The following is a 26,655-nucleotide window of genomic DNA, read 5'->3' on the forward strand; positions in this document are numbered from 1 at the left end:
CAAGACAAGGAAATGTACGTTTATTTAAGTTAACAACAACAATAATAATAATAATTATAACAATTATAATAAACTTTAATAAAATGTATTACAAGCAGAGTTTACAAAGTGCATCACAGGAAACAAAGACATACAAACAAAATGGGAATGTCCACCGGTGGCAAAATTTTGGAAATTCATAACCACTAAACTTTCGGACATATGTAACCTGAGTGGGGGAAGAAATGTCTTTTGTTTTTTTTGTGATCAAATTAAGAAATGTCTGTGGCAATATAATTAACATTTTATATTCTGTTTTTATTATTTTAATTATTTCTATGTTCTAATTTATCTCTATATGGGATGGGATGTTTTGGGCCTTTACGAGTTTGGTGGTTTGCGATCTCGGGCTGATGGGGGCTCCTGGTTCGGGGTCTCGCGGGGGGGGGGGGGGGGGTATTAAAGAGGCATGATGCTCTGACTCGCTGCGGCACTGGACTCGGGGTCCTCATGGGGTGGGGACCGTAGAGGTCGGGACGGGGGTGGTTGGGGGCTCGGGATATTTCACTGTTATTAATTTAATTTGATTTGATTTAATTTAATTGTCTTGTCGTTATTGTAATTATTATTGTTGAAGTACTGTCCTGAGATGTGAATGAATGAATGAATGAATGAATGAATGAATGAATGAATGAATGAATGAATTTATTGAACAGATTGCAGAATGGGTACAATACAGTACGGCTCAATACACACAATTGTTAAGGGGATGCAGACCAGAGAAAGACGTTTGTCTTGTTTACATCAGGGTCCCCCATTATCAATTCATAGTGACATTTATGACATACACAACATACATGACATTTATGGCATAGGGACATACATGACATACAGGTATTTAGTATTGTTACATTTGTGACATATACGATATGCAAATATACAGTACTGTTACCCATAGATCCTGACAGAGTATATACATATGATGGGGAGGGGACTGTACATTAGGAGGGGGTGGGTGGGTGGGAGAGAAATATACATACGGCTGGGAGAGAATATATACCTTTTCTTTTTTTGATCCACTTTTTCTCCCATTTTCTATATTTTCCTCCCATCCCAATTTCGTATCATCCAATTCAACCCTCCCCTGTCACGAACGCTGTTTCTTGCCTCCCACAAGCCGGCTGCAATGTGGACTAAGTCATACATAGCACAAGTCCCCTCCGGTACTTGAGGTAACAGCAGTCGCATCTTTTCACCTGCGCAGCTCGATCTCTCAGTGGCGAGGAGTAACGCGTGGGAGGCTCACGCTGCCCCCGACACTTCCTGATTCTACTGCGCAGGCGCACCAACCGACCTGTAGGAGTCGCTGTCCACAACGCCCGATCCCCACCCATCAGTTTCCCACCCCCTAATACGGCCAATGTGTATTAGTACGGACGACCAGCTAAACTGAAAGCAATGTGGAGCGCTGGGCTCGAACAGGCGAGCCCAGCGTCTCCAGTATTCGTGGCGAGCACCTTGCCCACTACGCCACGTAGCCGCCCGGAGAGAATATATACATACGGTGGGGAGGAGACTGTACATTAGGAGGGGGTGGGTGCGTGGGAGAGAAATATACATACGGTGGGGAGAGAATATATACATACGGTGGGGAGGAGACTGTCTATTAGGAGGGGGTGGGGGGGTTTGGACATTTACGGTGGCCAGTTTCGAATTGCAGCCTCCCGTAGGTGCTCTTTAAGAGCGGTTTTGAATGTGGGTAGGGATTCACATTCCTTTACAGATTTGGGTAGGGCGTTCCACATTGATGTGGCATAATTGCGAAACGTGTTTAGTCCCTTGTTTGAGCCGAATCTGGGTTTAACATGATTTGTTGAGCTTGACATGTACATGGGTACCTTAGTCGTATAGTGTATCTTGTAGACCAGGCCCATTGCAAGTTGCTGTACTCTGTCGTCTACTCTAAGCCATCCTAGGTTGTCAAAGTGGGCAGGGGTGAGGTGGGTTCTAGGGGTAAGGTCAAGTAGAAGTCTGACCAGTTTGTTTTGTGATGTTTGTAATCTTGTTTTTAGCGCCTTTGAGGTGCTTTGGTGCTTGGTACCCTTGAATGAGTGCTCCTGTTAGAGTCTTCAGGGTATTCTTGTTTACCAGAGAGGAGATCCGGTACAAGAATCTAGTTTGTTGGTCTTGTGTATTATTATTGTGTACACAGTATTGTGTACTGTGTATCTAGTCTATGTCTTGTGTATTATTATTGTTACTGTATTGTGTTGTGTTTTGTGAAAATGGAAATTCTTTATAAAAATGTTATCAAAAAAAAAAGACATACAAACAAAAGAGGAATGCAACAAACGAAGCAAAAGAAAAATATTCTTAAATGGAAATGCTCCTCTTTCTCAAATGCCTGTATCTCACAGACATGGGCAAGGCCTTCCTATCCTCATTGGATGTGGTCGATATTATGTCGACCTCTGACCCGGCGGTACTACTCGGCGAGTCCAGCGGCCGGCTCGCCTTACCCCGCGAGTCATCGAGGAAGACCCCAGAGTCTCTGTCCTCCCGCGAGTCTCTGGCCTCCACGTCCGGGACGCTGCTGCTGCTCGGGAGGAAGGGAGCGATGCCGGTCATGCCGCGTGCCTTCCTCAGGATCCACTCCAGCGTGTCCTCCTTTAATAATGACGTTAATACAAATAATAAAATAGAATAGATTAGAGTAAAAAAGTGCGGTTTGATTCAGTTTAAAATAGGCTAAAAATAGAACGGACAGTAAAACGCGTGATAAGATTTTTCAATAAAAAATATATAACACCAGAGCAGTGTTCGCTCTTAATACTTTGAGTTTCTTTACAAAGTTCTAACATACAACAGAGCACCGCTCTAACATACAACAGAGCACCGCTCTAACATACAACAGAGCACCGCTCTAACATACAACAGAGCACCGCTCTAACATACAACAGAGCACCGCTCTAACATACAACAGAGCACCGCTCTAACATACAACAGAGCACCGCTCTAACATACAACAGAGCACCGCTCTAACATACAACAGAGCACCGCTCTAACATACAACAGAGCACCGCTCTAACATACAACTGAGCACCGCTCTAACATACAACAGAGCAGTGCATCGCTCTTAACACTTTGAGTTTCTTTACAAAGTACAGTTCTAAATTATTACCTTTGACCCCCAGAGCGCCTCGTAGCACCTGGGCAGGAAGTGGCAGAAGACGACGCCGTAGCTGGAGACCAGAATGGCCGACGCCTGCACGAACGAGCCCCCCAGGGGGTCCGCCGTGGTGTCGTCCCGGTTGGTCTTGACGATGTAGATGGGGATGAAACACACCCACACAAACAGGTACATCAGCATGCTGAAGATGATGTAGCCCGTTTCGCTGAACGCCTGGGGCACCTTCCTGCCTTTGATCGCCAAGAGGAAGCAGACGAACGCCAGCAGGGCTATACGATAAGATAAGATAAGATATTCCTTTATCAATCCCCTTTGGGGAAATTCAGGCATCATAGCAGCATGGCGGAGGGGGGAGGGGAGGTACAGGTAGTAGAAGACAACATGATACAGGTCATAGAATTATAGTACAGTGGTCGAAGTAAAAGTAAAAATAGAATAAAAATAGGCAGTGTAAACAATATAATTAACTCTGGACATGCGCATACGGGCAAGTAGGCAGGTCAAGGTGCACGATGAGGGTATGTATGCCCTCTCGGTTATATTTGCCCTACAATAAATATAGTTACAATATGTATATAATCTAATTACTAATATATAATCTAATATATATAATCAAAAAATGCTAAATGCTAAAAAAAGCTAAATATATGCTCTGATGAAGTCAGTATATAGTATACACATAAGGTGCAGTATGCTAATCTAATCTAATATATGTCATCTAAAAAAGCTAAATATATGCTCTGATGAAGTAAGTACACAGTATATACACATAAGGTGCAGTATGCATGAGGTGCAGTATGCATGAGGTGCAGTATGCATGAGGTGTGTATGCATGAGGTGCAGTATGCATGAGGTGCAGTATGCATGAGGTGTGTATGCATGAGGTGCAGTATGCATGAGGTGCAGTATGCATGAGGTGTGTATGCATGAGGTGCAGTATGCATGAGGTGCAGTATGCATGAGGTGTGTATGCATGAGGTGCAGTATGCATGAGGTGCAGTATGCATGAGGTGCAGTATGCATGAGGTGCAGTATGCATGAGGTGCAGTATGCATGAGGTGCAGTATGCATGAGGTGCAGTATGCATGAGGTGCAGTATGCATGAGGTGCAGTATGCATGAGGTGTGTATGCCGTGATATACTTCATACCTATGTAGCTCAACATAATGCCAAACCCTATGTATGGGTAGCCTTCGTTGCACAGGATTATCTTCTTCATGTTCTGCTTCTGCTCGACTATCTGCACATAAGGCGAGTCGATGGTCAACCAGAGGAGACAGATGACCCCCTGCAGGCCGGTGATGACCGCCACGATCACGGGCGGCTTGTAAAGCCGATTCAGCCGCCGATGCGTCAACTGACCGAAGGGAAGGAAGGCCAGGAAGGTGCGGAAAGCCTTGACCAGGATGCAGGAGACGCACAGGGTGAAGCCCATGGCGTACGTCACCTGCCGCGCCCTGCAGAGGTGCACGTTCGGCTTGCCCATGAAGCACACGACGCTGGCGAAGCTCGCCGCCAGACCGGCCATCATCACGCAGGACAGTCGGACCTCGGCGCGCTTCATGGGCGGAGAGTCCCGGTGCACCAGGAAGACGACGAGGAGGAAGAGCAACAGCAGCACGCCGAAGGCCGCGGCCGCCACCAGGGCGATGGGGTGAGGATCGCACCACCGCAGGTAGGTCTCCACCCTCCGACTGCAGTGGCTCCAGCTACTGAGAGACCAAGTTCCCTCTGGACACTTTTTACAGTTACTGAGGTCTAAAGTAAAAGGAAGACAAGACAAGTGAGATATTAATGTATTCAAAAGACCAAGTGAGATATAAATGTATAAAAAAAACAAGTGAGATATGAATGTGTTAAAAAAAGAAAGAAAAGTGAGATATTAATGTATTAAAAAGAAACAAGTGAGATATGAATGTATTAAAAAAAGAAATAAAAGTGAGATATTAATGTATAAAAACAAACAAATTAGATCTTAATGTATTAAAAAACAAGTGAGATATTAATGTGTTAAAAAACCAAGTGAGATATAAATGTATAAAAAAAAAAAGTGAGATATTCATGTATTAAAAAAAACCCAAGTGAGATATTAATGTATTAAAAAAAAACAAGTGAGATATTAAAGCATTAAATCATGCGCAGAAGTGTGTTATACTCATTAGATCACGCCTATGGGTTGGTTGTTAGGCGCGACGCGCAGCGGAGGGTCGTTAGACCCCCCTAGGCGTGATCTAATGAGTATAACACACGACTTCAAGTGATTTAATGCTTTTATACAACGGCCCAATTCACCCAACCTTATTGCTATACAATAAACACACAGTAATTGAAGCATAATCCAGATGTATTCACAAAACCATCCACAGAGAAAGTAGATCCAATAGTAGATCCAATGGGGTGCCATTTCTTTCTTTTCTTTTTTAAGTCCGCGATTTTTCTTTTGTTTCACAATGGGTCATGACAAACCAATTACATAATCGAACATATGTGTAACGAACTAACATATTCCAGTTGACTGTATCTTTTTTGGAGGATTCGTTCAAAAGATATTCATACTTCCATTTGTCTATCTATGGCGGACTCATTCAGACTCATTAAAAAAAAAAAAAGTTATTCGGTTGTGGGAGGGATCTGGGGTCACGTGGAGTGTGTTATACGATATATCAACGGCTAACTTGACTGTTTCAGCCAATCAGAATCAAGATATTTGCATGCCATTGTATAATAATGTATTTGGAGGCCATAGGGCACCAAGTGTGCTAAGTCTGGCCCTGGCTGCATGACAAATAAAGACTTCTTCTTCTAAAGGAACAGAGCGTTTCAGCCTGGCTTACCCGTCTTATTAGAAAACCTGCCCTCCTCACATGGAATGCAGCTGTAGCAGCAAGACACATTAATGATCTTCCTGATTGTTCCTTCGGCGCAGGGCAGTGAGCATCTAGACACAGGGACCTGAGAGAAGTGTAGGGGGATGATCAATACCAGCTGCAGTACCTCTATCAGCCACGCTTGGCTATGGTGACTAGTCTAAAGTAGTCTATTAGATCACTACTTTGCAATGGGCAACTGTATAATAATAATAATAATAATAATAATAATAATAATAATAATAATAATAATAATAATAATAATAATAATAATAATAATAATAATAATAATAATAATAATAATAATAATAATAATAATAATAATAATAATAATAATAATACGTTTAATTTATATAGCACACTCAAACGAGATCTCAAGGTGCTTGATGAATTTGCTACATGAATTTGGACAAACATGCCAATCTGGGTCTAACTGCATCAGATTTCTATTAATTTATTATTATTTATGTCTATACAGATCTAATTGGGGTCCATTATGTAAAGGACGCCAGAGCAGAAAAAGGCCCCCAGTTTAGTTCCGGTTATGCTATATTAAAAAATAAGCTAAAAACGTACCTCTTCACCATAGCCTTCTTACACTCCGCTGTTGATTGTACTGTAGCACTATTTTACTCTGTCCACTCTATTGTATTGCACTGCACTGTTGCATAATTCTACTATCTATTCTACTATTTTGAATGATCTTTTCCACCTTCTTTTTCAGATTTTTTCCCTGAGAGAGGGAACTGCGCCCTGAGAGAGGGAACTGCGCCCCGAGAGGGAGGTTTGCCCTGAGTGGGAGGTTCGAAGGGTCAAAGTGGGTATCAAACAGGAGGGAAGACTGTCAAGTTTGTGGATACTGTGGATACCAAACAGAGTTACCAAAGACAACTTTGAATTGTTGAACAGTAATCCAGAACTATTTTATTGCACTGTAAATTAAAAAAAAATCTATTCTATTCTACTATTTGATTGCACTGCACTATTGCACTATTTTGCTCTGTCTATTTTATCTTACTCTTTTTATTATTGTCTATTTAAAACTGAATCAAACCATAAACAATGTGGCCTGTTGGGATGTTAGATCCTAATGTGAAAAACTATGATCTTATATGTCTGCACTTTATGTGCTCATTTTATGTCTGTCTTTGTTCTGTTGTGAAGCACTTTGAGCTGCAGTTTCTCTATGAAAGGTGCTATACAAATAAAGTTTATTATTATTATTATTATTATTATTATTATTATTATTATTATTATTATTATTATTATTATTATTATTATTATTATTATTATTAGGGATGCTCGATATTGTCCAACTCTTAATTTCCGATACCGATATCAACCGATATCACATTTTAATGCCGATATCGGCCGATAATATCGGTAGGTCGATAATATCGGACATCATTTCTATAGAAATGTAAAAAAAAATATATATATATTAGGGCTGACCCCTATTAATCGATTAGTCGACTAATCGGTCGAAAGGAGCCGTAGTCGACTAATCGGTCGAAAGGAGCCGTAGTCGACTGGCCAACCTCTTAGTCGAATATAATACATTTTTATTTTATTTTTTTTTATCATTCTTTCCAAAAGAAAAGAGGCCTAGAAGCGTGGCTAACGCTAATGGCACGCATACCAGAGGCTAACTGCCTATGAAAACAGGCACAGAGGCACTGAAAGAGGATTTCACCCATCTAATGAACACACTAGACTAGACAAATATCAAGATGTATCCATCAGTGGACCAATTGCATGCTTTTGCAGAGGACAAGAAGCCTTCAGTCGACTCCTTCAGACATTAAGCACCCCCCACAGCCCAAATGGAATGATAACAAATTAAAAAAATAAAATAAAATAATTTTTCTTTAAAAATATTATACTTTTTTTTTAAGTCGACCAATAGTCAACTAACAGCAAATTTTGGCCAATCATAGTCGACCATCCAAATCCTTAGTCGGGGACAGCCCTAATATATATATATATATTATGTATGTAAAAAATATATGTTTTTATTTATTTTTTGAAAACCGATACCGATATTTTCCGATATCACATTTTAATGCCGATATCGGACATCCCTAATTATTATTATTATTATTATTATTATTATTATTATTATTATTATTATTATTATTATTATTATTATTATTATTATTATTATTATTATTATTATTATTATTATTATTATTATTATTATTATTATTATTATTATTATTATTATTATTATTATTATTATTATTATTATTGTTACAAAGGATCAGATTAAACCGAATATATATATTTATTGATTGATATATATTGCATAGTATTTGTATATCGTTTGATATCCCTTGTATATTCCTTGTACATATACACGGAATATCCCTTTAGCCTAGTACGGACCATGATGTTTCGTTCTCCTATTGGACAGCGGTCCACAGGCGCCAGTGCCGTGCCTCCAGAGTCAGGTTCAAAGCCACCGTCAAGACATGTCTGTACATGCCCGGCCTTGCCCAGGGATACGAGACAGAAATGAGGTTGGCACTAGATTGTTCGCCGTGCATATAAATATGGCGCAGGTGAATACAGAAGTAGAGTTACCCAATAAGTTGAAGCCTCACCCACGATACAACGTGCGGTGAAGTATGGCCTGTTTGGCCCCAAATAGAGCATTGAGACCGCGTGCGAATTAATAACTGAATTGTCAGAGTTTGGCGCTATACCGTCGAGTGCGACATATTTCTATTAAGTCAGTAATAGTCTATTTTGTGTATAGTGTATCGTGCGGCTAAAGTTCTACAGTGACCAGTATCACCAACGCTTCCTCGTACCAGCTAGAGTGCTTATCCAGGCTGGGCTGCTTTCATGGCGCTTTCACCCGAGGAGACCTAGACGAGAACCGTGTGGACATGTACACTGGATTAATCTACCCGACGACTACATAGCCCTTTGCGGCTGGATTATATTTGTTTTGGTCCTGTGATTTATGGAGCGGAGAATCGCCGACGCCTACACGTGTGGGATTTACCCTGTGAGGAGCCAGGTCGAGTCTGCGCCTCAGAGAGCCTGAGGCCGGCTAGCTTTCTTCACTGTGGAGCTACAGTCTACGGAGAACAGCTGTATTCGTCTGTGGATCAAGAGACTATTGCACCGTCTCCTGTACTTGGAGTCTCCTTAGTCATCGTTGACCAGACTCTCTACTACCGACAGATCCTCTACCCCTGCTGGCTTACAACCGGGGGGACCCTTCCAGTATCTCCCGCTATATATTACTAGTGTACCATAGATATAATTCCCTAAGATTCAGGTTGTATAATTACCTCCTGCGTAACCAGAGAATGGACATTCATTATTGATTTGCCTACGCACATTCCTTTGCCTTATAAGCGCATCCAAAGTAAAATAGAGAAGTATATTATGTACCTTTTGCTGCAATAAATACTTGATTACACCTTTGTGTGGAACCGATTCATTGTGGGAAGTGTTCATCATATTTATATATCATGTACTGTATGGCCAGTAATTAAAGTACATAAAGCGGTAGTGGTTTAATGATACCATACTTATCAATACAGTCAGGGAATTGTACCCCTCAGTTACAATTGGTCCTTCGAGCCGGAGGGTAACTAGTGTAATATTAATATAGTGGTATTAATATTGACATGGCCTATGATGAACACTCCACAAAACGGTTCTCCTAAAGTAGATCGCCCGCAGCGTAGACGGCAGACACCTCAGTACTTAGAGGATTACGTTGCCAATATACTACCTAGCTTTCTACAGACGGTAAACGCGGAAAAAGTAGATAGTAAAATTATGTCCGACCCTATCGACCAGGCTACCCCGCCAATAGAGGCCCTAGTGGGTTCTAACGTAACTGACCAAGCTCACGGTAGGGACCAGGAGGGACCCGACATGACTTTACCCCCCGCCAAGACCGAAGAAGTAGTCCCCGGAGAGCTCCAGGATAAAGACAGCTCTCCAGGGATGGAACTCTACCCGCTACAAGAAGAGGAGAGCACCCCGGAGATGGATCTCCAGGACTCGCCACAGGAGAACAGATCTCCAACGAGTACTGCCAGGAGCGGATCACCTCAACCAGCGTCTTCCCCCAGCGAGGCGGACAAGATGCTGGCACAGGCATTCCTCGCCAGCCTAGCAGCCTCAACAGAGCGCGATCGACTCCAAGCACAGACGCTTAGTGAGCGCGAACATTCTTCCATGGAAAGAGAACGCCTTCAGGCGCAGCAACGGAGCGACGAAGATCGTATACGTCTAGAGATTAGACGCCTTCAGACGGAAGAGAATATGGTAAGGGACCGGGCCGAAGCCCAGCGCGCCGCCGCCGAAGCCCAGCGCGCCGCTGCCGGTGCCCAAAGAGAAGCAGAGCGCGACCTCGCTCTCACCAAGCGTGAAGCCGAGCGCGACCGATTACAAGCGCAGATAATGGAGCAGCTGATCACCAGGGCAACACCCCCTCCCTCCGCACGGGGTTCCAGGGCCTCGTCAAGACAAGGGTCAAGGGCACCCTCCCCTACCCGATCAAGCGACCCTGAGCCCGACCACCAGAGAGAGCCTATACCCCCCTCCGAACCCCTTCCCCGACCGGTCCAAGTGAGACCCAGCTACAAGGAAGAAACGGTCTACACCGCGGAGAGGCTAAATAGACGACTACAGGATCTAGAGGACCTGCCAGAGGAAGAAGAAGAGGGAGAGGAGGAGAGTCAAGCCCGACAGCAGCACAGTACTCCACAGGACCAGGAGGTCCAGTACAGCCCAGGCTCTACCCCCGCGGCTCTGCGCTACAGACCCCCGACTCAATTCACGGGTGAGCTTGACGCACGACCAGCCCCGAGGAACAGCACCTGGATACGCGGGCCATGGTACCCAGCAGGTACCAGCCCACCAAGAGGCGTAAGAGGAGACTCGCCTAGGAGGCCTCTCTTCCAACGCTCACCGATGTGCCAGCCATCCATGGCATCATACATTGGCACACCGACGTTTCCGGACTTCACCCACGAGAACAGAGCACAGTACACGGAGCTACGAATGTGCTTAGAGACAATGATGTCCGATGTAGCTGATGAACCGTACAAGTATGCTATCCTACTGAAGCACCTCAAGGTGCCCCGAGCGCACAATATAGCGCTGGCCTATGCCACCTCTACTACCCCATACACAGCGGCTCTAGCAGCACTCGACCAAAGATATGGACGCATATGGGACTACGTAATACAAGAGATAAGGCATATTGACCGCCTACCCCCAGCCACAGACAATCGCTCACTAGATGACCTGTCTATCAAGGTACAATCCCTGGTAGGGATGCTGGGGGCGCAAAGAGAAAAGGGTATGCACGAACTGTACGCAAACTCTAATGTCGAGAGGATTTTAGAGAAGCTTCCGCCCGCCCGACAAGAGCGCTTCAGGCGGCAAAGAGACCACCGTGATCCTAACGGTCCCGAGCCATCCCTCCTAGACCTAGCCGACTTCCTGGCGAGAGAAGTCAACAGCCTACGGTTGGATACGTTCATGCGGAGCACCCCAAGCTCCAGAGAGGGACCTAGGAGAGCAAACGATGGCCGAAGATTGGTGACCGTCATGCACCAATCAGAATCAGTACCGAGCAGCAAGAACCACAGTACCCCCTCGATGAAAGAGAAGTGGAAGATGGTGTGCCCGTACTGCGAAAAGGAACACTGGTTGTCACAATGTGACACGTTCAAGAAGATGACCGCCGACGAGGTGAGTCAATGGATAAAGTCCAACCGACGCTGTTACCGATGTGCGCGCAGTCACATGGCAGCCGATTGCCGCTTAAAGAAGAGGTGTAGTTGGTGTGACGGAGCCCACCTAGATGTCCTACACGACAGTAACAGAAGAAAGCCTGCACCCTCAAGCAGCACAAAGGCAAGTGTTATGTACATTGACCCCGCCAGCAGCGGGGGCGCCCGGGTGCTCTTAAAGGTGGTCCGCGTAACACTGAGTTACCAAGATAAGGTCATGGACACTTACGCCGTCCTTGACGACGGGTCAGAGAAGACCCTTCTCCTCGCGTCCGCTGCGGCCCAGCTGGGGCTGCGGGGGAGCGAAAACCAGATGACGATTCGGACAATAAGAAGAGATCTAAAGACGATAAAGGGCGAGAATGTCTCCTTCACTATCGCAGCAAGCGGGCAGCCAGAGAGACGGTATAGGATTACTAACGCTTTCACCAGCCAAGAAATAGGCCTGTCGCAGTACACCTACCCCATCGCCAAGCTGATGGATAAATATGTGCACCTGCGTCAACTACCTATACCGCTCATAGACGGTGCCACCCCGACCCTGCTGATAGGCTCCGACCATGCAGACCTCATCGTCCCGATAGACCGGGTCCACACAGGGCCCCGAGGCTGTCCTGCAGCAGTCGAGACCCGCCTAGGATGGACATTACAAGGCCCCCTCGCTAAGTCTCTTAACCGAACAGCAGCCACTAACTGCCTCCACTCCAGAGTGACAGAAGAAGACACCACCCTCCTACAGCATGTCGAGAGGCTATGGACACTAGAGACAATGCCCTTTAAGAACGAAAAGAAAGACATTCGTTCCAAGGAAGACATTTACGCTATAGCCCTCCTCGAGCAGGGGACAAAGAGAGTCAAAGTCAATGGAGTGATGAGATACGCAACTCCACTCCTGAGGCAAGAGGGTATGCCTACCTTCCACGCCCCAAAAGAAGCGACGGAGCGGTATCTATTGAACACAGAGCGGCGCCTAGCCAGAGACCCCGCTCAAGAGACGGTGTACCGCGCTGAGATTAACAAGCTAATCACAGCGGGACACATAAAGAAAATTGACATTAAAGAGGCCGATCAGACGACCGAATCATGGTACGTGCCGCACCACAAAGTCCACCACAACGGCAAGGATCGTATTGTGTTCAACTGCAGCTACCAGATCGGATCACAAAATCTGAATAAAGAGCTCTTGCCCGGCCCAACACTCGGCCCCTCTCTACTAGGCGTGTTACTACGTTTCCGCCAAGACAAGGTGGCCATCAGCGGCGACATCAAAGGGATGTTCCTGCAGGTGAGACTAGTGGAGGAGGACAAGCCCCTGCTGCGGTTCCTATGGAGAGAGAGGATCGGGGATGAGCAACCAGCCATCTATCAATGGGAAGTCCTCCCTTTCGGAACCACATGCAGCCCATGCTGTGCTACGTTTGCACTGCAAAAACACGTCGCAGAGGACCCAGCAGCTGATGAAGAGGTCCGACAAAGTGTAGGAAATAGTTTCTACGTGGACAACTGTCTGCAAAGCGTCTCGACGCCAGAAGAAGCCGAGGCCCTTCTACTCAAGCTCCGCGCCTCCCTGATCAAAGGCGGCTTTGATCTCAGGCAGTGGGCCAGCAGCGACCCGCAAGTATTGCGCAGCCTCTCCCCCGAGGACAAGGCAGCAAGCAGCGAGACCTGGATGGCGACCATCCCAGGAGAAGCCCAAGAAATGACATTAGGACTAGTCTGGCGCTTCAAAACAGACTCGCTCCATTATAAACACACACCCCTGACCAAGGAGCAGGGAAGGTCGACTGCACTACCGACCACCAGACGGAGTGTATACAGAACACTCGCCAGACAATATGACCCGTTGGGATGTATTCTACCTTACACCACCAGGGCAAAGATGATTGTAAGAGCGTTATGGGACAAGGACCAGGGCTGGGACGACCCCATACCCGAACACCTTGCATCCACATGGAGAGAGTGGGAGACGGAACTCAGCTCACTCCCAGGTGTCAACATACGCCGCAGCTACTTCCCACCCACAGTGAGGCCGGAGACGTGCCAGATGGACCTGCACGTCTTCAGCGACGCCTCCGAAGTAGCCTACGGTTCGGTGGCCTACTTGCGTGCCCGAGAGGAGGGAGGAGAAATACATACTGCTTTCATCCTGGCTCGCTCAAGAATAGCCCCACGAAAGCAACAATCTATCCCGCGTCTAGAGCTCTGCGCAGCCCTAGCAGGAGCGCAACTCGCCACGTTAATCCAACGTGAACTCACCATTCCGGTGCAAAGAACAATCTTGTGGTCAGACTCCACGACAGTACTCACATGGATCCGGTCTGATTCGTGCAGATACAAGGTCTTCGTGGGAGTCAGAGTCACAGAGATTCAAGATTTAACAGAAGTAGCAAGCTGGAGGTATGTGGACACAAAACACAACCCAGCTGACGTCATCACCCGGGGAATGTCCCTGGATGACCTCACCCATCACAACCTATACAGTGACCGGCCAGAGTTCCTCAAGCTCCCGGAAGAAGAGTGGCCTACACCCACCCCACGGGAAGCGAGTAAAGAGGAGGCCGAAAACAAGAAATCTATGTTCTGTGGATTGAACACACTCGTCTCCACAGACCCCGACATAGACGATTGCCTCACCCTAGAGAGTGCGCAGCTAAAGACATTCCTGTGGCACCACCCAGAGGTTCAGCTCACTACTGACATTACAGCAGCTGACTACGAAGAAGCAGAACTTCTTCTACTACAACGAGCCCAGAGAGACTCGTTCCCCGATGAGCTAGACTGTCTACAGGGAGCAAAGCCCGTCCCATCAGACAGCAGACTGCTCCACCTAGCCCCCGAGAGCGACGCCCATGGTCTCATCAGAGTGGGTGGTCATCTGCGGAGAGCTCCAGACTTACCGGATGACGTCAAGTACCCGATAGTCTTAAACAGCCGACACAAGGTTACAGAGCTGATCATAAAGAAATACGACGAGGATGTGCATCACGCCGGGGCAGAGAGAGTCTTCGCGGAGATCAGACGTCGTTATTGGATACTGCAAGGGAGAGAAGCAGTGCGGCGCTTCCAGCGAACCTGTCTAGACTGTCGTAAGTGGCGAGCGCAGCCCAGTATACCCCGGATGGCTGACCTACCTCCCTGTCGCCTCCGACTCGGCGACAAGCCTTTTCACTCCACCGGTATGGACTGTTTCGGCCCGCTGTATATAAAGAAAGGAAGAGGAACCGAGAAGCGGTGGGGTATTGTATTCAAATGCATGACCACCCGAGCGATGCATATAGAACTCCTTCCAACCATGAGCACAGACTCATTCCTTATGGCCTTCCGAAGATTCACATCGCGGAAAGGCAAACCGTCTATATTATTGTCTGATCACGGGACAAACTTCAAAGGCGGAGAAAGAGAGCTGAGAGAGAGCTTCCAAGCTATGGGCCCAGAACTTAAGACCCACCTCGATCCATCCCAGATTGACTTCCAGTTTAATCCCCCGAACGCACCTCACTTCGGTGGAACTTGGGAACGAGAAGTACGTTCAATAAAGACAGCCCTGTACGCCGTGCTTGGGGCCCAGACCGTGGCGGAAGAAGTCCTAATGACAGTCCTCACGGAGATCGAGGGAGTATTGAACTCAAAGCCCCTCGGTTACGTCTCAAGTGATGTAGCAGATGTCGACCCAGTCACCCCCAACACACTCTTGATTGGGCGGCTGGACCCCGCGCTACCACAGACAATGTACAGGCCTGAAGAAGCGAACGGCCGAAGAATGTGGAGGTACAGTCAAGTATTGGCTGACAAGTTTTGGAATAGCTTCCTACTCCACTATCTACCGTCTCTACAGACCCGCCAGAGGTGGGTGAAAGAGAGAGACAATTTGACAGAAGGAACAGTCGTCATGATTATCGACCAGTCACTACCCCGAGCTATGTGGCCGGCTGGCCGCGTAAGCAAAGTGATCACCGGTGCCGACGGAAAGGTCCGAGCAGCCGAAGTGCTCGTCCAGGGACGGATCTACACCCGACCCGTGGCGAAGCTAATAGAACTGCCAAGGCTCTCCGATACTATCGATGACGACCATGACCCCATGACTTTGTGAACTGCCCGACCCCTCACAACAGACATTGAGTAGTGGACAGTGCGGTTAATCTGTCTCTGCTTAGCTAATTAGGTGGGACTAATTAGGAGGCGGCTGTTACAAAGGATCAGATTAAACCGAATATATATATTTATTGATTGATATATATTGCATAGTATTTGTATATCGTTTGATATCCCTTGTATATTCCTTGTACATATACACGGAATATCCCTTTAGCCTAGTACGGACCATGATGTTTCGTTCTCCTATTGGACAGCGGTCCACAGGCGCCAGTGCCGTGCCTCCAGAATCAGGTTCAAAGCCACCGTCAAGACATGTCTGTACATGCCCGGCCTTGCCCAGGGATACGAGACAGAAATGAGGTTGGCACTAGATTGTTCGCCGTGCATATAAATATGGCGCAGGTGAATACAGAAGTAGAGTTACCCAATAAGTTGAAGCCTCACCCACGATACAACGTGCGGTGAAGTATGGCCTGTTTGGCCCCAAATAGAGCATTGAGACCGCATGCAAATTAATAACTGAATTGTCAGAGTTTGGCGCTATACCGTCGAGTGCGACATATTTCTATTAAGTCAGTAATAGTCTATTTTGTGTATAGTGTATCGTGCGGCTAAAGTTCTACAGTGACCAGCATCACCAACGCTTCCTCGTACCAGCTAGAGTGCTTATCCAGGCTGGGCTGCTTTCATGGCGCTTTCACCCGAGGAGACCTAGACGAGAACCGTGTGGACATGTACACTGGATTAATCTACCCGACGACTACATAGCCCTTTGCGGCTGGATTATATTTGTTTTGGTCCTGTGATTTATGGAGCGGAGAATCGCCGACGCCTACACGTGTGGGATTTACCCTGTGAGGAGCCAGGTCGAGTCTGCGCCTCAGAGAGCCTGAGGCCGGCTAGCTTTCTTCACTGTGGAGCTACAGTCTACGGAGAACAGCTGTATTCGTCTGTGGATCAAGAGACTATTGCACCGTCTCCTGTACTTGGAGTCTCCTTAGTCATCGTTGACCAGACTCTCTACTACCGACAGATCCTCTACCCCTGCTGGCTTACAACCGGGGGGACCCTTCCAGTATCTCCCGCTATATATTACTAGTGTACCATAGATATAATTCCCTAAGATTCAGGTTGTATAATTACCTCCTGCGTAACCAGAGAATGGACATTCATTATTGTTTTGCCTACGCACATTCCTTTGCCTTATAAGCGCATCCAAAGTAAAATAGAGAAGTATATTATGTACCTTTTGCTGCAATAAATACTTGATTACACCTTTGTGTGGAACCGATTCATTGTGGGAAGTGTTCATCATATTTATATATCATGTACTGTATGGCCAGTAATTAAAGTACATAAAGCGGTAGTGGTTTAATGATACCATACTTATCAATACAGTCAGGGAATTGTACCCCTCAGTTACAATTATTATTATTATTATTATTATTATTATTATTATTATTATTATTATTATTATTATTATTATTATTATTATTATTATTATTATTATATATAAGGGAATGCTGGTCCTCCAAGCCAAGTGCATCTGGCAAGTGTTAGCTAGAGTTCGTGTTAGCTAGAGATAGTGTTAGCTAGAGTTAGTGTTAGCTAGAGATAGTGTTACACCGGTTCCTGACAGGGAGCGAGCGAGCGAACTAGAGACGAGATCGCGCGCGACACTGTCCTGATATGAGGCGGCGCGTGTCCGAGTGTGTCTGTGTGTGTGTGTGTTACCTGGAAGCACACGTGGGGGGGGCCTGCGATTCTTGACCAATAAAAAGTGTTTAGGAGCGGGACTCGGCCGCGTAATCGCTCAACTAGAGACACAGCGAGCGAATATCTGAGGGGTGGACGACATCGCTGCTCAGTTCGCTGTCGCTCGCGGCAGGTCAGGATAGTCTGATTGAAACGAATACATTTTAATCATTTTCGCAATCACGCTCGCTCGCGTCGCTCCCTGTCAGGAAGGGGTGTTAGCTAGAGTTAGTGTTAGCTAGAGCTAGTGTTAGCTAGAGATAGTGTTAGCTAGAGTTAGTGTTAGCTAGAGCTAGTGTTAGCTAGAGTTAGTGTTAGCCAGATATAGTGTTAGCTAGAGATAGTGTTAGCTAGAGTTAGTGTTAGCTAGAGTTTGATTGATTGATTGAAAACGTTATTAACAGATTGCAGAATGGGTACAGTACAGTACAGCTCAATACATACAATTGTTAAGGGGATGCAGACCAGAGAAAGACGTTTGTCTTGCTTACATCAGGGTCCCCCATTTTCAATTCATCATAACATAATATGACATACACGACATACAGATAGACAGAACTGCTACATCTATACATTTATGACATACCAGATTTGCAAATACAGTACTGTTTGTGATACAAAAAGAGTCTAGAAAAGAGGGTAGGTATATACATTTGACGTAGAAACTGTACATTGGAGGAGCTTGGGTGGGTGGGGGGGTTGGGTGGGTGGGTGGGGGGGGGCTGTACATTGGAGGTGGTTGGGTGGGGGGGGGGTTGGGTAGGAGGGGTGGGTGGGGGACACTGTACAAACAAAACTGTACATTGGAATATTGACAAAACCATACTTGGTCATTTACTGTACATTGGAGGCCGTTGGGTTAGGACATTTACAGGGGCCAGTTTCGAATTGCAGTCTCCCGTAGGTGTTCTTTGAGAGTGGTTTTGAAAGTGGGTAGTGATTCACATTCCTTTACAGCTTTGGGTAGGGTGTTCCACATTGATCTGGCAGAATTGCTAAACGTGTTTAGTCCCTTGTTTGAGCCGAATCTGGGTTTAACATGATTTGTGGAGCTCCCTCTGGTGTTGTGATCGTGGTATTCACTGACCTTTGGGAAGTATTTTGACATGTACATGGGTACCTTGGTCGTGTAGTGTATCTTGTAGACCAGGCCCATTGCAAGTTGCTGTACTCTGTCGTCTACTCTAAGCCACCCTAGTGTTAGCTAGAGTTAGTGTTAGCTAGAGATAGTGTTAGCTAGAGATAGTGTTAGCTAGAGTTAGTGTTAGCTAGAGTTAGTGTTAGCTAGAAATAGTGTTAACTAGAGATAGTGTTAGCTAGAGTTAGTGTTAGCTAGAGCTAGTGTTAGCTAGAGATAGTGTTAGCTATAGAGTTAGTGTTAGCTAGAGCTAGTGTTAGCTAGAGTTAGTGTTAGCTAGAGATAGTGGCTAGTGTTAGTGTTAGCTAGAGCTAGTGTTAGTACTAACATTAGTTACCAAACATTGAACCGCCTTCTCTGGACACACTTTGAGTGTTAAAGTCACAAACGGATGATTCTGACAAAACAGGTTACAAGAGAAAAATATAAAGAAACGTACAATATCTTACAGTATACAAAAATATACTGTAGATTTTACTTTGCCAATTTTCAAAGAAAAGCAAGCAATCTTTGCTGTACATAAAATGTTATTGTCTTACCGTGTTGTTGGGTGTCGAGAGCCATTCAATTTTCTCCATGGTTTCAACCTTGTCGTCCGCTATGGAATAGTTCCCCCTTTTTTTTATGTCTCTTTTGTCCCCATTCTTCACCCACACCATCAGATCGTATCCATCCACAAAATCACCGCTTTTGTCAAAGTAACACTTCTGGCCGTCCAGGGTAAACTTAACCTTTTTCAGTTCTTCAAGAAGCTAGAAGAAAGGGTACAACATCCATAAGGTATTTTTTTGTGTGGAGAATGTCTGTGAGTATCTGTCTCTGTGAGTATCTGTCTCTCTGAGTATCTGTCTCTGTGAGTATCTATCTCTGTGAGTATCTGTCTCTGTGAGTATCTGTCTCTCTGAGTATCTGTCTCTGTGAGTATCTGTCTCTCTGAGTATCTGTCTCTCTGAGTATCTGTCTCTGTGAGTATCTGTCTCCAGACACGTGCACACATAGAGCCCAAAGGGTGCTCGAGCACCTGCCCTTTTGTGCCTCATAAAAAAGTGCCCTTTTTATGCCAATTATTATTATTATAAATGTTTTTTTATACTTTTCTATATTAAACAATACAGAATATACAGCACTTCTTGGGGTCTGTAGGGTAAGCACTTATTCCCTCCATTTATGGAGATGTATGGGCCTTTTAAGTCAGTGATAAAAGTGTTTTTCAAGGATAAGTGAGCTCCTGCACTGATTATTATAGTTCAATATTCAAAACCACCAAAACCCCCCAAAAAGCATAAAAAGGGACCCCCCCCCCCCGCCCAAAAAAGCGCCCCAAAAATCGGGCACACACGCTTCGCGCACTTGCTTCGCAGGACCAGTGCCCTTTTCAGCCTTTGGGCACCTGCCCCTCTAAAGTCCTGTGCATGTCCCTGTCTGTCTCTGTGGGTATCTGTCTCTGTGAGTATCTGTCTCTGTGCTCTTACGTTCATAATGGTGTTCTACACATGCATGCATCCTCACAGTGTCATCATTGCTCTCTGTATGCTCTGGTTGGATGGCTTGCTCTGTCCACTCGCAGACCAAATCACTGGTATATTCTTATTTATAAGGCGATTCTTGGTCTGTTTCCATCCTACCTATACAGCCATATCCTTCAGAAAACTGTTGGCAGTTACTATCTACGTTCCCAGGATTTAGTCTCGCTATCAGTACCTAAAGCCTGTACTGAACTGGGCTTTTGTGTATGGTGTATCTGTGGGGTATTAAAAATACCTAAAATGTCTAAGATGATCTATTTAAGGCCTTAAAAGGTATTAAAAAGTCTTACATTTAATTTGCAGAGGTTAAAATATTTAAAAAAAAATAATAATATTGGGGAGGGACAGCCTGGCTTTCGGGAGATTAATTTATATTAAATATATGAAATGTTTTTATATTCAAGTTTAAATTTGTTTGTGGGGCTACTGGGAGCTTGGTGCCTCTGGCGAGAGCTTGTATGGAACATGCAAGAATTTAAATTGGCACGCAAGTGCAAGCGCCAACTCAGTGTCGCTATGTGTTATATATGGTGTGCTATACGGTCGTGAAATTGGTATTGAATTTTGCTCTAAGTGGTATTACAAAGGTCTTAAAAAGTTGCAACGGCCCACATGTTGGGCCTCTTGAGGATGATTTGCCCACCGGCACTTTGGCGACCTCTAGGTGTGCATAGTATTACATATATATAACCCTATTTGTTGCCTGTCGATAGCCGTTTCAGGCGACAAAATCCATTCAGCGGTTCTCGAGTTACATGCCGATATGTGAGGTGTGCGTTGAACACGGCAGACTTTTTTTTTTTTCCGACTTTCGAGGCTCTACCTCCGTCAATCATTTGGCGATCTCGAAAATTATTGGACAGGGTTGTAACCAATGAGTAGAGCTTTACAATGGTACCCCACGTGGGAATGAGCGAATCAGGGATCTAGGTGAAAAGTCACAAGCCAAAACAGAAAGAGAATTCTCTGTCGAATGCATTGAAGTCTATGACAAAATCGTTTGAGCTCTCTCACCTTTTACCAAAACCGCTTCTAATCACTAATTTCTGAATGGATTTTTATGAAATTTGGACATGAACTACACAAGACTTCAGGCTATGGACACAGGGTGTTCTTTCAGCCATACCAATTTTATTTGGAAATACTACTTTCTTTCTACTTTGGACTACTAACTACTACAGAAAAACGTGAGTAACAAGCTTTTCTACAACTCAAGTTCAGACCTATGTTACTCTATTTCATTAGCACTAAAAGTGAAACTTCAGAATGTCATCTTTCAAAAGAGACCAGGCTCATGCATGTGCTATAAGTATAACGTATTTTTGGTTTGCAAAAAAAGTATGCAGTCCTCAAAAACTAAAATGGCCACTTTTGGGGGCGATTGTTAAGTTAAATTAAACGTGTTGAAACCCACAGATACACTGTCCCTCTACTTGGAATCTCTTGCAGAATGATTAAAATCTTGTGGATCAGGTCTCATTGGGTGCATTTAGGTCCATTCTGAATGAACTGGAGACGAGTACATTGTTGTTTTGACTGAGCTGATTGCCCCATGTATAGTGTTGGACTAAGATGAGGATTTGTGACTGTGATTTTTCACATTTTATGATCAGTAAATGTAATTGTATCAGGATTATAAACAGAATCCAGGGCATTTACAATGAATTATTGCAGAGGTAATCTTTCTTCCCAAAACCAACAGCTTTAACGCAGAATCTCACCCTCCACGGTGGAAAGTTCACCTCTCCTGGACAACTGGAGTGGTCACACTGGAGCAGCGTTTTGAGGGCGTTGGCGACGGCCCACACTGCCACTCTCTCGGCGTGAGACTCACTCGTATCCACAGCCGTCACGATATAGTCATCGTTGGCCTCTTGCGGATCTTCGTAAAAAACGCCACTCGAATTCACTTCGTGACAATTGTGCGAATGTTTTGTCGAGGAGGAGGAGCCTGGGTTGCGGTTGAATCTCAGGTTCTTGTACTCCCGCATGAAAAGGTTGTATCCCGGAGGGGGGGGCTCCGTCAGGTTCCCTAGGTAGTCGTCGAACCGTTCGCTCTTGCCCGTCACAAAGTCGAAGCCGAAGACCTCCCCCACCTCGTTGAAACCCGGCGTCTCGGCCAACGGGCGGTTCATGCTCCACGAGTCGCTGGCGATCCACGTTCGGGACGTGTTGAGCCGTTTCATCTCCACGAAGAGCTCCTTCACCACCTCCGGCTTGAGGATCAGCAGCACCACGTGGACCTCCCGGTTGTAGCGGATCGTTTCGGCCACTACCTTGACACGATCCCTAATGCCCTTGGGGGTCAGGTGACTGAACACCTTCTCGTGGTATGCCACACACACGTCCTTCTTCTTCGAAGCTCTTCTTCGAAGAAGAAGCTCTTCTTCGAAGCTCTGGAAGGCCCCCATGCCGTATTCGTCGTCCATGAACACGACCCCCACGTATGTCCAGTCGTAGCTGGCCATGAGCGTGGCGATGGCCTTGGCCTGGTACTTGTCACTGGGAATGGTGCGCAGGAATGCTGGGTAGCGCAGTTTTTCACTCAGAGCGGGTGACGACGATGTACAACTCACCTGATAACGTAGACAACATAAGAATGTGAGCATTATTATAATCAAGTACTGTACTCTGCCCTACACTGTGTCATACACTGTAATCATAGCAATTATGAGTACAAACCTACACATAACTGCCCTACACTGTAATCATAGTAATAATAATAATACACTTTATTTGTATAGCACCTTTCGTACAAGAATTGCAGCTCAAAGTGCTTCACAGCAGTAAAAAAAGACAGGCATAAAATGTGCACAAAATTGGCAGATCAAAAGCAATGCATAGTAATCACAATAAGAATAACCGACCTCATACTATAGTCTACCCATATAGCTGTGTATGATAACATGTACAATAGTGCTGTATACCATATATATACATTTATATTTACTGATTTATATACTGTATATATATCCATATCAGTCCTACATATAATCCTTCTATATACCTACTTATTACTTATGGCTATAACATAACGTACATTATGTACCTTTTTCTTTTTCCCCCTGTGGTCGATTAGTACTTTATTTAAATGTTCTGACGAGACCATATTGGTCACGGTTAATGCGTCCATCACTTTGTGACTTACTTGGGGAACCATGTATACGCTTAGCAGCTTGGCCAGAGCGATGGAGACTGACGAGTGGCGCGCGCCTATGATCACTTTGACGGCCGGCCTGAAGTCTGTGTAGTTGCACTGCACATTGAGAGAGCCATTGGCCGCCATCATGTACTCTGCCATGTGCAAGGCTTTGGTGGCGTCTGCACACGTGTCACACACCAGATACCCCAGACGAATCCCCGGCAGGAAGCCCTTTGCATTGATCTCCTCAATCGTCTGAATGACAGCCAAGGTTCTCACCCATGACACCAAATCGAAACTGGAGAGTGGAGACATAACGATCAAATCTTTTTAATTTGTTATTATTATAATATTTTTCAGAAAACTTGAGATGTTTGTCCTGGCTCCTCCGCCATAGTAGATACAATACACAATGATCTATACATATAATTTTTTTTTTTTTTTTATTTATCTTTTCCCCCCTCCTTTTTCCTCCGATTTTCTCCCATCCCAATGTTAGTCGTTATGCCAATTCCCAATCCCCTTCCTGGTCGCTGCGCACTTACTCCCCACAGTCGGTCTGGGAGAGTGGAGGCTATCACGTGCTTCCTCCGACACACGTCTAGCCAATCAACCGCTTCTTTTCACCTGGCAGCGCGGATTCTCACTGAGAGGGCGTAGCGTGTGGAAGGATCACACTATCCCACTTAGATCCTATCCGCGCTTAGCAGGCGCCCCGACCGAACTGTAGGAGTCGCTGTTTACAACGACCCGGACCCACCCCGCCAGCTTCTCCCACCCTCTAATACTGCCAATTGTATTAGTGTGAACGGCCAGCCAAGCTGGTGACAACCCCGGAGCTGTGAGCTGGATTCGAACAGGCGAATCCAGCGTCTCCGGGGTTGATGACGAACGCAAGCTCCGTTACGCCACCTGACCGCCCCCCCATATAACTGTTTTGTATAGTGTGTATAGATCGTTGTGTATCGGTGCTTACAAACCTACTACGGTTGAGGTGCCGGGAAAAACAAGCGTCTCACGTTTTTTTCTGAATGTATGTACATTTAAAAAAAATTATCAGAATATGAATCTGAAAAACAAATGAAACAAACAAATACAAGAGAGCGGTTTCAAGACCTCTGTATAACAATGAAGTAGTAGCGAAGTATTGCAATACGGAAGCCAAGAACGGCCACATCTTTATTTAAAGTCAGTTTTCTCGTGATAACGGATGAATTTACAGAATACTTTTGTTTTGGTGGGATCATTATCCAGAACCATGTGTGCAGAACTCGGAGATGATTGCGAGCTGGTTCATGTGATCACATTGTCCTGATTTCAGCCTTCAAGAGCTGCCACTGGCTGTCTGTTGCTGTACTGAACAACTTACTGAAATAAATTCCTCCGTTATCAAGAGAAAGTGGACTTTGTTATATCGAGATAATGAAATAATAAGTTGTTAATTTATCATGAGAAAACGGACTTTGGGGGCGGCTGGGTGGCGCGGCGGAGATTGCGCTCGTCACCAATGCAAGAGACTCCGGTCTCGAATCCGGGTGTCAGCATTGCCTCCGGCTTGGGCCGGCCGTCATACTGGCTCAATGGGCAGAGCCAGCGGGTGGAAGTCGATGGGTGGGGATTTGGACTTTGTGGACAGCGACTCCTACAGGTCGGTTGGGGGACGCCTCCACAGCAGAGACAGGAAGTAGCTGGGGTAGTGTGAGCCTCCCACGCGTTACTCCTCGCCACTGAGAGTCCGCGCTGGCAGGTGAAAAGATGTGACAGGCTGCCTCCTTGTGTACCGGAGGGGACACGTGATGCAAGGCTTCTATCCTCCCTACAACCGACCAGTGGGGGGCATAGTCGAGCAACGTTCAAGACAGGGGAGGGGAGAATTGGAAACACGAAATTGGGATAGGAGAAACAATTGAAAATAAGGAGAAAAAGTGAAAAAAAGAGAAAACGGACTTTGTTAAATCAAGATAACAAAATAATAAGTCGTTATCACGAGAAAACGGACATTGTTATATCGAGATAACAAAATAATAAGTTAATAAAGACTATATAGAGTTAATAAATAAAGTTCTCGGCTTCCGTAGTGCAATGATAATCGGACGCATGAATAAATACTGTAATACTTGTGGGAGATAAAACTCCCTTCCCCCACCTCTCTTCGATCTCCCTCACTACACCCATCTTCCCTTCCTACCCTGATCCCTCATTCTTAACCCCAGCAAACCCTCCCCCACCTTTCCCCAAAATGTCATGACACCCTTATATACCTATGGCCCCCACCCCTCTCAGTTTTGTAGGTATAAAGATGTTTCTCATTCAGTGGGGGTCCTCTCACTCCGGGTGTCCTAGCCATTCACCTCGTTGAGGGTCAATACAATCCATTGTATTGATACTTTAACTGAGTTAATAAACTGTATTAACCAGGTCTCTTCTGACTGAGTAAGTTATTCAGCTTCGGCTACTTTCCACCACATACTCAAATGGGAATTTATGGTACAAACAAATCAGTTTTGACATGCTTGGCCATAAGTTGAACCTAAAAGGTCGTCTACGGTCACAAACTCTCTTACCACCAAATGCTTAAAACTACCCAGAATATAAAATAGGCATAGGCTATTGGTATAATAGGCATATTGGTTTATTATAATAGAAATACACTACAAAAAAAGCACTCCTTTTCTTCTTACCATGTGCAGGAGAAGTCGTCGGGTCGTGTCCAGTTTTGACGACCCTCGACGCGGGTGTGGCTTGGCATCAGCACGCCCAACATGACGTCTCCCGGCGCATAGGCTCCGCACACATGACCGGCGTCGTCGCAGCCCTCCGACGGCCCCGGCAGCAGGGAGCTCACGGCGAGGGCGAGCAGGCCGCAGTGGAACAGGTGGATCTGCATTTCGAGCGCGGAAAAAAGGCAGAGTCTGAACAGACGCCGCGAGCCGAGAAACACAGTCGGTGTACTGTAGAGGTGTCAGACGGTGTTATTGCATATGCACAGAACTTGATAGGCGTGTCGTGTTTAAAAAACGAGGGCAGTGGTTTAAAAAGACAAGAGATAATCATCCGTCTGACAGATCTACTACTTGGCACAGTGACACTACTTCAACTCAGTCATCCAGCTACTCCGGTATTTCGTGTTTTAAGTGTTTTAATCTGAAACAGAAAGTGCTTCTGTACGGGACAACGGTGGTGGTGTAGTGGTTA

The 26,655-nt window shown here is 45.6% G+C and overlaps 1 protein-coding gene across 1 annotated transcript; it reads right to left on the bottom strand.

Moving 5' to 3' along the window:
* On the bottom strand, window positions 1-26,449 carry LOC311228874 (G-protein coupled receptor family C group 6 member A-like). The gene is made up of 8 exons (XM_084314836.1): window positions 26,142-26,449; window positions 23,467-23,758; window positions 22,040-22,894; window positions 19,332-19,544; window positions 6,004-6,121; window positions 4,319-4,927; window positions 3,161-3,438; window positions 1-2,646 (listed from the first exon to the last, which is right to left on the bottom strand). Exons 1-8 carry the CDS (start codon window positions 26,345-26,347, stop codon window positions 2,353-2,355), a joined length of 2,865 nt encoding a protein of 954 aa, XP_084170962.1. The 5' UTR covers window positions 26,348-26,449; the 3' UTR covers window positions 1-2,352.
* Window positions 26,450-26,655: the final 206 nt, after the last annotated feature.

The sequence above is a fragment of the Notolepis coatsorum genome (assembly GCF_963971535.1).
Source record: "Notolepis coatsorum genome assembly, chromosome: 5".
NCBI classification, from domain to species: domain Eukaryota; kingdom Metazoa; phylum Chordata; class Actinopteri; order Aulopiformes; family Paralepididae; genus Notolepis; species Notolepis coatsorum.

What these genes read in the sequence shown, in the direction of transcription:
- LOC311228874 (XM_084314836.1), bottom strand. Translation starts at nt 26,347, where the DNA reads ATGCAGATCCACCTGTTCCACTGCGGCCTGCTCGCCCTCGCCGTGAGC. An exon ending in CAGGTTTTCTAATAAGACGG is followed by an intron (nt 4,928 to 6,003) that starts GTAAGCCAGGCT and finishes CTTTTACTTTAG; the next exon opens with ACCTCAGTAACTGTAAAAAG. An exon ending in AGGCGCTCTGGGGGTCAAAG is followed by an intron (nt 2,647 to 3,160) that starts GTAATAATTTAG and finishes TCATTATTAAAG; the next exon opens with GAGGACACGCTGGAGTGGAT.